Source organism: Schistocerca americana, chromosome 1 (assembly GCF_021461395.2).
Source record: "Schistocerca americana isolate TAMUIC-IGC-003095 chromosome 1, iqSchAmer2.1, whole genome shotgun sequence".
In the NCBI taxonomy this organism is placed as follows: Eukaryota; Metazoa; Arthropoda; class Insecta; order Orthoptera; family Acrididae; genus Schistocerca; species Schistocerca americana.
In genome coordinates, this window is record NC_060119.1 from 782,995,848 (window position 1) to 783,010,077 (window position 14,230).

The 14,230-nt window shown below is 36.9% G+C and overlaps 1 protein-coding gene across 1 annotated transcript in view; it reads left to right on the forward strand.

Annotated features, from left to right (window-relative positions):
* The first annotated feature begins 5,771 nt into the window (after window positions 1–5,771).
* The window catches only part of LOC124594193 (ankyrin repeat domain-containing protein 17), a 256,867-nt gene continuing 248,408 nt past the window's right edge, over window positions 5,772–14,230 (forward strand). The window contains exon 1 of the mRNA XM_047132555.1: window positions 5,772–6,084. Coding sequence (XP_046988511.1) covers window positions 5,887–6,084 — 198 coding nt within the window. The 5' untranslated portion in view covers window positions 5,772–5,886. The remainder of the gene's footprint in view (window positions 6,085–14,230) is intronic.

Consider the following 14,230-nt stretch of genomic DNA (forward strand, 5'->3'; position numbering starts at 1 on the left):
TTCATCAAGCCAAGCTAAAGTGTTCTGGGCACAAAAACGTGCAATAAGAGTTATATGTGGTGTGAAGTCAAGAACATCCTGCAGAGGTCTGTTTAGGGAACTAGAGATACTGTCTACTGCTTCCCAATATATTTATTCCTTAATGGTATTTGTCATTAAAATATATCAATTTTTCAAACCAATAGCTAAGTTCATGGAATCAATACTGGAAATAAGAATAAACTTCACAAGGATTTAAAATCACATACTCTTGTACGCAAAGCTATCTATTATTCAGGAACACACATTTTCAATAACTTTCCAGCAGCCATAAAAAGCTTAACAACCAATGAAATTCAGATTAAGAGAAGCCTAATAAAGGGTTTATTTGTAGCCAACTCCTTCTAGTCCATTGATAACTTTCTCAGTAGAACCAACTGATTTTCTGCACCATTTCATTGCAGTAACGTGTTCATTGTAAATAAGTATTGTAGTAGTTCAATTATGTTTATTACCTTATAAATATAAAAACATTTTTTTGTAATTTTAACTTCAGTGCATTAATGCGATCTTAGTAAATGAGTGTTGTAAAATGATCCTTTCATGTAGTGTTCATTAAAAAAAATTACGATCATTCCACTTGGGACCTGTGCAAGGTACATTAGCTTATTTGTTTTAGTTGTAAATATCTGTCATGTATTGTTGTACTTCTGACATGTTCTGCATACTGGAGGACCTCCTCAATGTGGATCAATTGTAATGAAAGTAAATCTAATCTAATCTCTAAACTCAGAATTGTATCATGTAGAACACATTAAAAAAATAAAAAAAAAAATCGGATGAAGTTCTAAAGTCAAAGAGTAAAGAGCTTTCCCAAAGACTTTTTTGCGTAATATACTTGAAACCAATAAGTTTCTTGTACTAAGCACTTTTGTAACCTATTTTTTCTTCATGGTTCAAGATATCCCCTTACCAAATTCATCGTAATCGGTCCAATGGTTAGTAATAATGAATTTAAACGTCATGTATGATACAGCAGTTTTTCAGGCATGTCAGCCTTTATGACATCATACACCGTGAACTATTTGACGTACAATGATGTAATTTTGCAGGTACATTCAGAGGTATATGTGAGCGCTGTCTGTAAAATATGACGCGAATACAGCTAGTAGTAAAGAAGTAATAAGTTAAAACGTCATGCCTGATGCAAAAATGAACAGCGAAAATCTAGCAAGCGATAATTTTTGCCTTTCATCATTATGTGGGGTATATCACGCAGAAAATTTTTCGTAAAAGTTGGAAATTATGTGTAAAGTTTGTTCCAAGTCACTATGTGCTTTCGTTCTCAAATACTGGATGAATAAAATCTGGGTATTTGCATGTTGTGGCTTACACTTCTTTTTTACCCCCAACCTTACCCTTTTAATAGGGAGATAGTTCTTACCCCCATGGCGATTCTTTCGAGATAGTGAATAGTACAGACAAACATACATTTTTATAGCATGTAGTATCTATTTTCATGGTCCGATTCCGATTAAATATAGTCTATACGGTGCCCAGTACTATGCTGAATTTGTCAGTGGAAACCCATAAAAATCCTTCTAGTAGTTTTGGAGATTAGCGTGTTCGTACAAACAGGCAAGAAATTATTAGTAAAACTTTAAATAACGATATCTTTTTTTCATGAACCAATTTTGATGAACTGAAGCCTGTATGCTGCCTCAAACTGTGCTCCTCAAATTACCTACGAAAACCCCACGAAGATTCTTCGAGTAGTTTTGGAGATGATGTTGTTCAAAGACAGTCAGGCACGACGGTTTTACAGGTTTATTGTTACTTTCCGTAAGTTTAATAAACACAACAGACACATAAGACTTCATCATAATACATTAATAAACACAACAGACATACATAACAGAGACTTTAGTCATTGGCCTTCACTATTTACAATAGTCTACCAATACTAGGGTAACGTTTCGATTTCGTGGCCCTAGATATCACGTGGTTTCGAGGCTAAGAACTCGTCGAACCGCGATCGAGCGCATTTTCATCCGGAAAAGAAAAAGGTTGTTTGAGAGCTAGAAAGCTGAAAATCTGAGGACGCAAGATCAGGTTAATAAGTTGATGCGGAACGACTTCCTGACCCAACTCCTGTATAGTGTTTCTGTCAGTCAAGCAGAATGTGGACAGGCGTTCAGGTGGAGTTGCGTCACTTCACACAGTCTTCCTGGTCGTTATTCTCGGATTGCGTCTGCAAGACGCTCAGTTGTTGATAGTAAATGTAAGCAGCGATGGTTACACTTCGGGGAAGCAGTTCGTAGTACACCACATCGTCACCGTTAACCAGATGCATACCATTATCTTTTGTCAATGTACACAGGTGTTTTTACGGGGAATTGCTGCTTTGTTTGGGCTCAACCATTTATTTCTTTTCCTTACGTCAGTATAAAGACACCAATTCTCGTCACCAGTACAGAATGGGAATGGTAGGTGTTGATCGCGAGCCACTTCATGATGAGAAAACAGAGAGGCATATATGGCCATCCATTAATTTGTGTGATTTTGACTTATAATCACTGGTTCCTAGCCAATTCTTTGTCACTAAACTTTGAAAAAACGCACTACATGAAGTTCAGAACTTGTAAGAGGTGTCCCATCAGTATATGCCTAACATATGATGACAAGCAGATAGAATAAGTGGACAGTGTTAAATTCTTGGGATTACACTTTACAGATTCACTTATGCACACAACTCTCATACTTCATTAAGGAAAGGTGCTGCCGGCATGAAGGATAGACAAAAGCTTTCCAGTTAGGTGGCTGAAACTGCACTTCGGTGTCCTCCAGTAATTCATGAGATACAACTTTACTTTGTACTGCCTCGAAATTGCGAAGGCATTCTCTGTCCGGTTTCTCTGTGTAGACGAACAGCTGTATTTACTGTTCAGCTTTTTTGAATAAGCACTGGAGAGAAATAGCCTCTGCTTCCTCAGACTTTTCAGTGTCAGGAGGTGATTAAATCGGATCACTAATGAGGTACGCATTATCACCAACACTGCTTATTAAAGCGAAAACTTCAAAGAGCCATCTACAGCGTTGTGGCCAGTCATTACAGTCTCTGTAATACCAAACCGTGTCTTCGGATACTCTAGTTCAAATAGAGGCAGTTCAGGCAAAGAACACAATTTTGCTGAAACTTCAAGGAAAATTTGTCTGTATGGCACTAAGTCTTGTGATCCAAGGGTTCTGGCAAACAAAAGCCCCAATGATCGTGCACAGTGTGAAAGAAAAACAGAAAATGTTCTCACGTATCCCACCCAGCTGAGATGCAAGTGGTGGAATAAACGAGTTCACTTGTATTGTTCCCTGTGTGGAAGCACAAAAAAATTGATGTGGGCTGTTGTCATGATACCGTGAAGTTGTAGGAAAACAAGAGTCATTCATATCGACACTTTCCTGTACCCTGACAATCTGATGTGTACTGTTTATTAGGTAATAAGAGGAACAGATTGTACCACACACACAATACAGTTGGTTCTTGTGGTTGTTACCACAAGCAGAAAGTGAAAGATAGTGACTTTCTGATTTAGCTATGTATAATGTCTGTTCAGTGCCGTTCACCATGTTTTCAGAGCCACTAAGAATATCGCCTGTTGACAGAAATGTCCAAGCAACAGTTGTGTGCTGGAATGATCCATTGTTACTGCAATGTACTCTGTTGGGTATTTCAGAGGCTGATATGAAATTCTATGTACATATTGCACATCATCACTGTAGGAAATCCCGATGAATAGGCATCCAAACAACACTCGCTTGTAGAAGAGTGAAACAGCGGTACTTTACCATATAATTCATTGGGCACATGTACAGAGAATGTTCGCGCAAGGAAGATACATAGGACTGATTAAGCTATACTGCAAAGATAAAACACAACACAAAGAAACTAGTCACTCTGGGGTAGTTGTGCACTGTCAACACTGTTCAAATACAGAATCTCCCTGTGTAGGTGTGTGTGTGTGTAAGTTTATCAATGGGACTGAGATGTATACCTCATTGCTCTTTTCTGAATTAAAAAAATTATTTCTGAGCACAGCAGCCATTTTGTGCAGTTCCTTGTGTATGAATTGAGTAGCACACATGTGGGAATATGGGTCTATGATACATTATTCTCTGAACATGTGCATGCACAATATTTGCCTTTTTACACCGCATCTAAGTGCGCTTGCCCCCCCCCCCCCCCCCCATGTCATATGCTTATCTATTGTAGTTCCTAAAAATGTCATGATGCTGATACTTTGATCACTTCTGTTTATTTCAATATTACATTATATATTTCACACTTTTTGGTTTGAAACACTATGTGCAATGTTTGGGGGGGGGGGGGGGGGAACTTTTGTAGGAACTACTCTTATCCGTTTTCAGTATTCACGACTGTTTCCTCCGTCTGAGCTGCATAGATAATTGTTGTGTCATGAGCTTACATGCTAAATTTCTCATTTTTAAGGTATAAGAAATTATTTACATAGAGACTAAATAGTATTGGTTTGAGTATGGAACCTTGTGGCACACCATGCTTGACAGTTTATTGTTCAGATATGTAACTGACTAAACATCCTTTACTTGTTGTCTGCTTTCTCTGCATTGTTTCCTACGTTTTTGCTGTATCATAGCATCCTCCTGGGATCCCATACTGACTTACTGATATAGTTTCTCCATCATTTTTGAACGATCCACGCAATCAGACGCCTTAGACAGGTATATAAAGGTATATGGACATATGGAGAAACTCAGTTTTTGATAACGAGAGGACGTCTTTTTAAAAGGAACCATCGTAGTATTTGCCTGAAGTGACGTGGAAAGGAAATGGAACACTTAAATAAGCGTGGTCGGACATGAATCTCCATCATCCCGAATCTGTGGTCAGTGTCTTAACAAATGTATGAAGTTACGTCATTCTGTTATACCTAAAGTACAGTTCCCTTTTGTTTGTACATTATTGGAACAAGTTAGGTGAAGGGTGTGAAAAGTAATATTCTCTATTCGTTAATATATCGCACGCCATAAGCATTTTTTGAGTGTTTGAAGATCCGAATCTCTATGAAAATAAAGAGCTAGTCCCCCCCGTCTTCCGTAACTGGCATGTACGAAGAAAGAATCTATTAACACTACTCGTCTACATTTGTTAATTTACGTTTCTAAGGTGAAGATTTGAAGAAAAACCTAAATATGTGTCTGCCGACGTCAGTTTTAGCGAAATCACTTTTTTTGACGACGTATCCTCCGGGTTTGTCTATTTTATTCGTAACTTTACTTTTGTTTCTCGTGAGTGGGGACGCTTGTAATATACGATATACAGTGATTTGTTAAACTATAACATTAATCTGGTAGCCGTATGTTAGCAATTTTGGGAGCTGCAATGTTTAATTAACGACATTTAATTTCATAATATAATCCTGTATGGCAAATTTTTTGTTGTTCGAAATATCTGTTACCACCACAAACACAATGTATACCTCTTTCGATACTGTGATGTGAGAAAACATATAGTACCTGATAGTGTTCCATCATGGACAGTAGCGCAATATGTAAGAATGCAATTTTATTCGAAGAAAAGGAACACCGCAATATTCCGCAGAAAACTGGAAGTTGATAGTTTCAGCCTTCAGAGTTCAGCACTGAGCTTTCCTCTATTTTGTTACCTCTGAGTTTTATATGTTTGCCAATAGATGGCAGGCAAGGTTTCCTTGGTTGAGGCATCCGGGAACTTTACCATAGTAGACATGGCGGGTATTAACTTGCGTGAATGACGGAGATAGTAATAGAAATATTGCCAGGATACTGTGTATTTGTGTATTCTGTGAGTTGTAAACGCAGTTTGATGTAATTTAGAAATTAGTACACTTAAAAATGCAGAATGTAGCACAAGGATCCACGTCAGATAACCAAAAACTTGAAAAAGTGAATGTACAGCACGATATAGGGAAATCGTCGACTCCCATATCTTCTAACTCGAGCCCAACGAAATCTGAAACGGAGACGTATTCAGAACTGCAGCCAAGATTTATGACTGATTCGTCAGAAAGCGAGGAGGACGACGTTTCTGAGGTAAAGATTAAAAAATATAGTCATATATGTGAAAATTGTGATGGCCTCGAGGGGCCGAGGTTTCAATGAACTTAGCAGAGAGACATCTTGTGGCATAGTAATGTTCAGGAGACAATGTAAGTATGTTCGTGATCTGTGTTTAGAGCGAAACTCAGTAATGTGGAAGTGTTGTTCTAAAATACTGGGATTGACTGCTCAAGAGAAAAGTTATGTTCTTTCGGAAGACCGGGGTGAGTTTTGTTCGTTATGCATTCGAATGTGCGTTTTGCACACCCACAAGTTAGAGCCCATCGTGTCTTCGTATTTTGGAACTTAGGAGTCTTCTCGGCTCAATTTTTTTTGTCTAATGTGTCAAGCTAAACTTTAGTAGTGGATATAAGTTCTAAGATTAGCGTGAAGAATCGCCACATGCTAGTTACACATACAATTTGCAAAACATTACCGTATGTACTGACGTGTCGAATTTAGTGAATGACACTTAGTTGATCAGTATCGGGAGACTTGGCCAGTATGCATTCTGATGTAAGGTGTAAAGAGGTAGTAAAATTTTTGTATGTTTCCGGTATGCATCAGGTAGCTTAAAAATTTCATTGTCCAGTCCTTGTTTTCACTCTTGTCTTCAGTATATTACGTTTACAGGTTATTGAATTTATATACAAAATCTGCGTGTAATGTCTGTCCCGAGAATGTTCAATGCAGCTCTCCGTCAGGTCTCGATATTTAGTCGTTCTGATGTGCGGATCAGTTTTCCACCTCAGTTGCAAGTATGTATTTAATTTGCATTCGTATTTGAAGTGTTTTGACGATGACTGAACTGAGGTTGCAATGCCATGGCTTATAAGAATATTAGTTCAAGCTTTTCATTTACAGTTTACTTTACACAATCATTTTCACGCGCATGAGTTTAACATGGATTAATAAAGAAATCAATCATTCATACAGGACGGCCAAAACGTATCTATTGTGTGTTAATAGAAAAGTTGGCAGGGATTCCAGTCAGCTGCCTTTATGTTACATTATGTTGAAGAGAGTAAACACTTTGAGAGCTTAATGTAGGCTAGTTCGATTTTTGTGTACGGAATTTAGTATTTATTTCCATGGTTGTTAGTGTTTACAATGAAGGCTAATTTAGTGGAATCCTGTTAAGATATGTAGAGATACTTTAGCAAATTAACTGGTTAATAGGAGGATATAACCTAAAACCAATTAAAGAAATGCCATAGTATAGGCCTAATTATGAAAAATGTTCCTTCCAGTGCAGAGTAGAATGGGGAGTGTGATTGACATAGCAGAGCAAACTTGTAGGTTTTCAGTTTTTACAAACTCATTTTACAGTTACATTAATTAAAAAAAGAGAAAGGACTGTGTATTTCACTATAAATGGGAGTACTGAAGATTATACTACATGAACAATCTTGGTGTATGATGGGGAAGTAAATAGCTCCAGAAAGCTTAAAAGGGAATAATCGCACCTACACTAGTGAAGTGTTCTTATAAATGTGGCCAGTGTTATGCCATGATGATAGTGTTTAAGACTGAATCTCTGATTGAGTCAGATATGTAGAAAACATGGAAAGGCAGTGTTTTGTTTATATTTACCTTTGACAAAAAGTGCCTTTTACTGTAAAATTTGTCAGTCCCAGTAATCTTGTTGGTGCTTAGAAATCAGCTGCCACTTAGAACAACAACTGTTAAGTCATAATATTAGAAATTTCAAACAGTTTTGTAATTGAATTATGGCCAGTAGTGACAGGTATATCACAAAGATAATATCTGCATTACTTTTAATATTCAGGAATGCACTGTGAAGAGGAAGGTGTTGCACACATTTTGGCAAACCGCTCACTTCCTGTGTTTTTTACCATGTTCATAAATACCATATGTTTTGCAGACCAGATTTGAATATTACCAATTCCCATTGACATCTGTGTTTAAGGCTGTAAACGTATTTCTTAATTGGAAGAATGTTTTGTAACATTTGTATAGATGATTAGCAAGAACAAAATTACATATCGGGATCATATTTGTAAAAGAACAACTAATGAACTGTTGAATAAGAAAAGAATTTCTCGACCAAACAATTTTAAGTAAATTGTTAAAATTCAGGTTTTCTGCTTGTTTGGATTAATGCTTATAACTTGAGGAGGGAATGGATAGGATAGCTGTAGGCTAACAATAAAAATAAATTTTTCATAACGTAGTTGATTTAATGTTTTGAATGTTACCTATCTTCATTTTAATTAGACAGAAAGTCTTGTACCTCACATCAGTTTCAATTTTATGGCTATCTTTCTTTGTATCTGAATATAGTCTGTTGTGCATGGTGATTCAGGGCAGTAATGTGAAATGTGGGTGGGATCATCTTTTGCAGTTCATTTTCACATGCAAAATGAAATTCCCTAACAAGATCATTAACAAATTAAATTTACTCTGTGACTTGTTTGTTTATTGAAGTAGGCCTAAACAATTTGAGGATTTCACTGTTTTTATTTTGTATAGGACTCTTAAATTTAAAATTTGGGAAACACACTGTGAATACAGTTGAGTTTGCTGTATCTTAATAGTCTCTTCACATACAGTCTCTGTGTGTAAATTTTAATTAGGGTATTGCTACCATGCTGCTTCTCCCTGTAACAAAATGTTCAGTTGGTTTGCCATATCATGCAATTTCTGAAAGTGTTAAAGTGATTCTCGGCACATTATAAGATACACTAATACTGTAACATTTTAATTCGGAATTTTAGACATTCAATTTAGTGTTAGTACTAATGTGGTGACACAGTGAAGTGTTCTTCATAAGTGTAGGAATGTTGTCATATGTCAAATAGTTGACAGTTTGGGATAATAGGAGTGTGAACATCAAGTGTGTTGTTTTCATTCATATATTGTATATGTTAAGTTTACCTGCGGTTAAATTTGAATTTATGCATGGTGATATAGGCAGACATTTCAGCAGCATCACTACATCCTTGAGCAGTGATCATTCTTCCCTTTCAGGCATTTCTCAACTGTAAGATCATGTACCAACAGCTGTTATTCTTTGTAGTGTCCTGTTGGTAGTAATTTTTTAAACTTTATTTTGTCATGGTTTTGTAAAAAGTGCATGTGCTTAAAGTGCACCATGTCAATTGTAGGAGGGGAGAAAGGTTTTTGTGTATTGATGCACCTGATTGTAATGTAGGCCCTATTTGTTCATTATGAATGTTCACCACACTCAGAGTGGTTCTATTAGGCTTTTGGTTTTATCTGTGTGTATGGAGGTGTGGGCATGGGTGCACACACAGGTGTATGCTGCATGAAATAAGGCAGTATGTAAACAATCTGGAAAAATTAAGAGGAATTCTTTTGCATTGATATAGACTTGAGAAGTCACAAGATGATACATAGAAAGCCTTGATCTAGTACATTTTGGGATTTACACACGACTGACAACTGTCTTTGATATATTAAATTATTTTCTTGTGATCAAATGTCATTTTTGCCACCACGATGATGGTAAACACCAACAGATTTAATTACATGAGAATAACTTTATTTCTTGTCAGTTTCTGTATTTTAGCTACTTCAGAAATGTATGCCATGATCAGATAGCAAATGACGCAGTTGGTTGTATTTTTGACAGCTAGTGGAGGGGCAGTTTTGTGTGCATTGACATACCATAGCAAATGCATCATATGTCAACTTTTAGCCGAGACAAAAGGCAGATTTGCAGCATGAAGGCCTTGAATGATATTGTAATATGTATTTTTGTGAGTGCTGTAAAAATGGGGAACTAACGTTCATCAGAAATGAAAGAACAGCTACAAGCAAGTGGAAGAATTCATGCAGTAATAACTCTTTGATGTGTTCAAGCATCTGGCATAGCCATCAGATTTATATAAGTAGGTGCCGAAATTATTTTAGAAATTGTAAGAATATGTTGGGCTAAAATAGATTTCAGAATGAAGTTTATTAACTTATTCATCCAAGGTTCATATTGCAATGATAATAGGAACTGTCATGGAAATACAAGGAAAATAAATAGTTTAGAACACACACAAAATGTATAAGTATGCTTAATGAGGATATTTCTAGAGCAAATGGGGAGATCCCCACTAGAAGGGGAGACAAAGAAGTCTGTAATAGCATTGATAATTCAGTGTGTTACCTATGTTCTGGTATGTTGATATGCTGGACAAAAGTTGTTTCAATTGACAACACCTTGCTTCCCATGTTGAACCAATAAATGGCCATAAAATTATGACCATTGGATACCTTAGGAGTGTTTTACTGCAATATTGCATTGCTGTTTAACTTTTTAAATCATGAAATTATATCAATATCGCTAATCTTATTGTCAGGTGAAAACAGTGATGTTGCCAGTGAGTTGCTATTGCCATCACAATAACTGATTTGTGGGTTGATGGGGAGGTGTGGCACATTAGAATTGTTTGTAACAATTGTTTTGCAACAACATTACCAAAATTTGCCAGATGATTATTATTATTATTATTATTATTACTATTATTAATTGTATGAGAGAAATAGAGAATGACGACATCATCAGTGTCACCAACAAGGTAGTGACTAGTGAAACAAATTAAAAACATGCTGTAAGTTTGTTATAAGTAAGATATGTTAGTATAACCAAAAAATTTTGTTAGTTTCGTGTGGTCTTATGGTTTCTTTGCTATATAAGCAGAGGAGGATGAAGTTGTGGTCGTGAATGGAAGGGGTCTTAAAAACAGGTGCTAGTAGAGCCGAAATTATTTAAGATTTTTTCCACTGAACTTGTAGTCTGTAATTTCACAAACAACAGGAATATCTTTAAACAGTAAAATATCACTACACAGAGCAGAAGTCTCTTCAATCACTGAACTTAAGCACAGCAGTGGCAATAATGAATGAGGAGCAAGAACTGGGACACCTCAATTTCATCAGAAGAACTGCATAAAAATTTTCACCAAACTGGGAGAGAAGTCGCCCCAGTTATGAAGCCAGTGAGAGAGAGAGAGAGAGAGAGAGAGAACTTTATTTTCTGTGAACTGAGGCATTTGGACATTTAAATCAATTAATTCTGTTAAGGAAAATAATTTCAGTTAGCCCTACTGCAGTTTCGGTGAATGTATCTGTTGCAAGCTTCTCTACTGGATAAACTTCTCTCCTAGTTTGGTTTGAAATTTTTAAGCAGTATTTTTCCTTAAATTGAAGTGGAGTTGTAACAGTTTTTACACCTAAATCATTATTGCTGTTTTGTGAAAGGAGGGGGTGGTCTTAATTCCTTATTAAGAAATGTGGATAAATCGTTCTTAAATAGTCTGTAAATAGTCATACATTAACAGAGTAGATTATGTTGTTAATAAGTTTGTTTAATAAGTTACAGATATTTCCATAGGTAAGTTTTCGTAAATATAGATCAGTCTTATAAAATGATTGGCTGTGAATTGTAGTCATTGTTCTTTCCCAAATTTCACGTTTGATAAATAGTTAGAGGAAGTGTATTGTCTTTTGAAATGTAATTCTGAATACTGAAATAATCTTGATATTTCATTATTTAATATTTTTGCTCTCCATTAAAGGTCATAGGACTGCACAAATAAACTAATCTCTGTATCAGCATTTCCTGAGAAGAAGTCAATCTTGTGAAACCAGCAAGGTTATACAAGTGAAGTTACACACATCATCACTCAAAATTAGTATATTTTCACGATGCATTTAACAAACCCTTTATGTGACTATACCCAGATAAAATTTGAAACTCCGTGTTCACTGCATCTACAAATAATAATAAAATTTTGTGAACAGGAAACACTTGTTTTTAAAGTGCTGGACATGGCAGATGACAGAAACACTGAATCTTTGTAGTGAGATTCACTTTTTATAACCCTTTTTTATGTGGGGACTTCAGAAAGTAAGTCAGATATGTTATTCCACATTAATACTGTTGCACAACAAGAGTGGTATATTTTCAAAAGAGAGTATGTATTCCGGGCTTCCTGTAGCACAGTTGTGCTCCAGTACTAATAACAGGCGCATCACAGTGTGCAACTGAAATGTTAAGGAACATTCTCCAAAATTGAAGTACCAAGAAGAGTAATATTCTTGTAGGCAAACATCTAAATTGTATACGCAAATTTGTCATCAGTCTGGCAGTAAATGGACCAAATTCAGTGTCGCATCCAGCCATAGTAAAATGATGCTGACAGCTTGACCCATGCTGCACAGATATGGGTGATGCTGATCAGAAGGCCAGATCACATATCATGCAATTTTCATCTTTTGAGCAAGCTGATGGCATTCACACAGTGGTTCCCAGTTGGCTCTGTGAGCAACGAGTGGATTTCTGTCATCAAGGAACTATGAAATTGGTTACAGGTGGTGGATGACTATGTTGCAAAATAGTATAATGAATCTGTCACTTACTTCTTGAAGCCCCCTTGTGCATTTAGAAGGAAATAGTTGATTAAAAATACAGTTTTGCCATTCCATGGAATTTTCTTAGAAGTTCTTGCTATTCTTTCCTTTAATTGTGGTCTATGATCCGAGGACAGAGTTGGTGCAGCTACCCACACTATCCTATCCTGTGTGATCCTGATCATCTCTGTGTAACTGCCTTACATCCATCTGAACTTGTCAGGCTTTGATCTCATGATTCCTTGATGCCTCCGAAGATTTCACCTCGACCAATCCCTTCATTTAGCCCTTTTTCAATCCCTTCATTTAGCCTATTTGTGCCAGTAATTTCTTTTCTCCCCAATTCAGTTCATTAAATATCTGATATACTAACATTCAGCGTTCTCCTGTACCTCTGCATTTACAGTGATTCTCTTCTCTTGTTTTCTTTGTTTATCATCTACATTTCACTTTTGTACAAGGCTACACTCAAACACATTCAGAAAAAATGTTGAATACACATTACCTGACAAAAAATAAATGAAGCACAGAGAAGACATGGTCGGATGTCAGTCTAACTTCGGATGTGTACACATGATCGGTGGTTATGTAAATTATGGGAGTTAGAGTTCTCTTTGACAAGGTGAACGACCACCATAGTAAATTCGTATTGTTACCAGGCCTGTATAGGAGGAATGTGAACAGCAGTAGAATTTGAATGATCACTTTGAAGGACATGAAGACACCACATATGTGTGAGAGACAGCATTAACAGCACTTGGCAGACTTTGAAATGAGCCTCATTGTGGGTCTCTGTTTGGCTGGCTGGTCAAATGTGTGGGGCATTTGGATGCGGCTGTTGCCTGGTGTTGTATTGCGTGGGAACTTGAAAACAGGCATACTTGTCCTAAAGATTCTCGTCGACCACTTCTGACCACCACATGGGAGGATCGCTTTATTGTGCACTAAACACATCATACAGCTGCACCTGCCTTCTGAGATTTCTTGCAACATTTTGTGTTATCACGCACCGTTGGTTGGAGACTGGCAGCTGCTGGACTAGAAATTACTGTTAAGTAACTATGCTTTCATTAGCGTTATAATGCCAAGGACTATGTTTGGATTGGTTTCATGACTAGCAAACATTGAACATAGATGACTGGCATTGCACTGTGTTCAGTGATGAATTGCATTCTGCACTACCCCAAATTACAATTGTTGGCAAGTTTGATGGCAACCTGGGGTGAGGTCCCTCTCTTCAATTGTTTTGGAGAGTCACAGCAGTGTTACTTAGTTACTTCTCCTGCGACAATGCTATGGAGCCGTTTTTCAAGAGGACAATGCACGTCGACACGACATATGTCTATGAACGATCTGTGTGATGTTGAAATGCTGCTTGGCCAGCAAGATCCCCAGGTCAGTCTCCAACAGAATGTCAGACCAGCGTGGGCATCAGCTCGGTCCCAGTACCATTTTCCAGGATATGGAGGACTAGTTAAAAAAACTTCGGAATGTCTTGTCTCATTAGAGGATACAACAGCTGTATTACTTCCTTCCTAACAGCATCATTTCATACATCCTGGCTGGATGTAACATTCTACTAAAAAGTGGGCTCATAATGCAGACTTTATTTTTTTTGTAAATTTGACTTTATTTTCCATTCCCTGAAATAATGTTGCCTATCTCTTAATTTGCAAAGTTCCATGATCAGACTTTTGCTGACCAAATAGCAAAACTCATCTGCTCTTTCACTTTCTCATTTCCTTATCCAGTT